Raw genomic sequence first — 2,894 nt, 5'->3', positions numbered from 1 at the left:
CCATCCGAGGTCCCTAATATGTGAAATGTACTTACAAAATAAATCTCGGACAACCCCTTTAAAGGTAGAAAGAGCCACAAACAAGCGAGAAGTGAAGACGCGGCAGTAACGGCTGGGCAAAGCCTCACAGAGGAGGAAACCCGGCGCCTGGTGATGTCCACGCGGTCCAGACTTCAGGATTCTCTACAAAGTATTAAACACATTTTATTTCCGGTGACGTTACTTTCTCCAATTACTTCTGAGCCCCTGGAATGAGGCGGCCGTGGAGAAAAATGGCGGCAATTCCTAAACGTTTCACAGGAAATTTTTGTTCAACCTCTGTGACGGATCTGCAGCGATTATTTCATGAGGCGCACGCACGTTGCCATGTTGATGTCTGGTTAAGTGGGACTGCGTGCGGGTCTGTATTATGTCTGTCTGGGGGTCCTTATATAACAGGAAGGTGGTACTAGATTGTGGGCCATTCATGTACTGATAACTGGAATCCGCCCCAAACAGGGCTGAAAGGCCACTCCCACCCCAGGGTCACACCAGGTGAGAGGTCTGTATAACCTGCTGGGCGGTCTGTCTCAGGACGTCTGGAGTCCACGGTTCTTCAGGTTATAAGTGAGATTAGAAAAACATGGCCGCTTACTTCTAGAAACAGCGCCACTCTTGCGCACAGGCTGCGTCCGGTATTGCAGCTCAGCTCCACTCACTTGTTATATGCAACGGCAAGAATGAAGTCGGTCGGAGACGTTTTTTTTTATTAATTACTATACAAAGGAAAAATAATTGGCATGAATTAATAATCTCACAAAGCCGCAGAGGAGGGTCACCCCACTATTGTAGTCTGCGCCATTTGTAATATATCCCTGATTCCTGTATATCCCGGATTATAAGACCGCTGAGAGGTCACCCCGATATTCTCTGGCCGCTACAAGTGAAGGGGCGCAGAAAGACTATGGGGAGGAGGGGGTGTTATCAGAAGAGTCGGGTCATTACACCTTGTCATAAACATCCACGTGGTCCCCGGATTTGTAGGCATCGGCCTGGATGACGTCCAGCATCCTCCTCGCAGACACCTCGATATCTACTAACTTGCCGTCGTTCTTCAGGTTAATGAACAGCTGCCGTAACTCCGCGTCCGCCGTCTGCGTCCTCACCTGCGCCTGCATCTCCGTGTCCAGGGGTCCTGCAACACACAATGGTCAGCGCTCAAGAGAATGACATCAGTCAGGTCCATGTTATCGGCATTAAAGGGAACCACCACTAGGGGGCAGAAGTGCCGGTATACTATGTGCCAGCAGCTGTGCTGCTCTGTAATAAGTGGCACCACTTGATCTGCCCCGTGAATGGAGAGCGGCCGGGGCACCCCGCAGGTGGAGGTGCTTCAGTGCTTGTAACACTTCACACTGGACCTCCGGAGAACAGATGTCGTGTTATCAGTGGGGGGGGATGGGATCTGTTCTCCAGAACATCATAGACGACACGAATGAGTATGACAGATCTGCGTCCAAACGATCAAAGATCAGACCAGGCCGCAGATCGATCAGCCGTTTGTCGTCTTGACTCAGGGCGCTGTCGTCCAAAATGTCGACCTTTACAGACCGACAAGTCATATAGAAAACATCCGTCTGAAATCTGTAATATATGGCGGAATTACAGCTGGAATGGCTGATAACAGAGAACAATAGATTACATTCAGCTGCACATGAGATGGAGATAAGATCGGCTGCAGCCATTACTATGCCAGGACCTGGGTGACACTTCTGAGTGGGCATTGGATGATGGAGCGCTGGGCAGGTTCTAACCCCCCCCCCTCCACATAGGGATTCAGACTGTCACGTCTAGAAACGTTCCCCCCTCTCCCCCCGATGCTGCCATCTTTGTGTTCCTATTAAGGCCCCCTGCAAATGGCCATAGCCGTAACCCCGGTCCCTGATTAAGGCTACGGCCGGCTGCGGACAGTTAGCCACATTTGCGGGCCGTGCTCCTATTGTGAAGTATGGGAGCACGGTCCGTAAAGTCAAAAAATAGATCCTCCTTATTGTGGAGCCTTTCTACGGCCCGGACACCTTCCCGGAAATATACGGGGGCTGTGGGTGGGCAATAGAAATGAATGGGTCCGTAATTGCAGATCTTAATTACGGCCGTGGGCATGGGGCCTTTGGGGTTAACAAGAGTCAGTAAATAGCACAATATACTACAATACAATAGGATTACATCTGGAGAGCGCTTGTCCGAATCCCCTAAATGAAAAAATGTTTACTCTTTTTTTAAAATACAAACAACTTAAAAGCCGATAAACCTGTCTCTTCCCCTTTATTAACGTAAAGAAAGAGAAAAAGAGAAGGAGGAAAGAAAAAGAAAGAGGAAGGAAAAAGAAAGAGGAAGAGGAAGGAAAAGAAAGAGGAAGAGGAAGGAAAAAGAAAGAGGAAGAGGAAGGAAAAAGAAAGAGGAAGAGGAAGGAAAAAGAAAGAGGAAGAGGAAGGAAAAAGAAAGAGGAAGAGGAAGGAAAAAGAAAGTGGAAGGAAAGAAAAAGAAAGAGGAAGGAAAGAAAAAGAAAGAGGAAGAAAAAGAAAGAGGAAGAAAAGAAAAAGAAAGAGGAAGAAAAAGAGGAAGGAAAAGAAAAAGAAAGAGGAAGGAAAGAAAAAGAGGAAGGAAAGAAAAAGAAAGAGGAAGGAAAGAAAAAGAGGAAGAAAAGAAAAAGAAAGAGGAAGGAAAGAAAAAGAGGAAGAAAAGAAAAAGAAAGAGGAAGAAAAAGAAAGAGGAAGAGGAAGGAAAAAGAAAGAGGAAGGAAAGAAAAAGAAAGAGGAAGAAAAAGAAAGAGGAAGAGGAAGGAAAAAGAAAGAGGAAGGAAAGAAAAAGAAGAAGAAGAAGGAGGAGGAGGAGGGAAGAAAGAAAAAGGAGGA

General features: G+C 47.0%; 1 protein-coding gene across 1 annotated transcript in view; it reads right to left on the bottom strand.

Annotated features, from left to right (window-relative positions):
* Nucleotides 1-733: 733 nt before the first annotated feature.
* Nucleotides 734-2,894, bottom strand: part of SPR (sepiapterin reductase) — a 20,584-nt gene continuing 18,423 nt past the window's right edge. Inside the window, exon 3 of the mRNA XM_075855656.1 lies at nucleotides 734-1,174. Coding sequence (XP_075711771.1) covers nucleotides 981-1,174 — 194 coding nt within the window. The 3' untranslated portion in view covers nucleotides 734-980. The remainder of the gene's footprint in view (nucleotides 1,175-2,894) is intronic.

This window comes from Rhinoderma darwinii, chromosome 1 (genome assembly GCF_050947455.1).
Source record: "Rhinoderma darwinii isolate aRhiDar2 chromosome 1, aRhiDar2.hap1, whole genome shotgun sequence".
NCBI lineage: Eukaryota > Metazoa > Chordata > Amphibia > Anura > Rhinodermatidae > Rhinoderma > Rhinoderma darwinii.
Note: the sequence above shows the minus strand (reverse complement) of the source record. Positions and strands in the feature narration are given on the sequence as shown.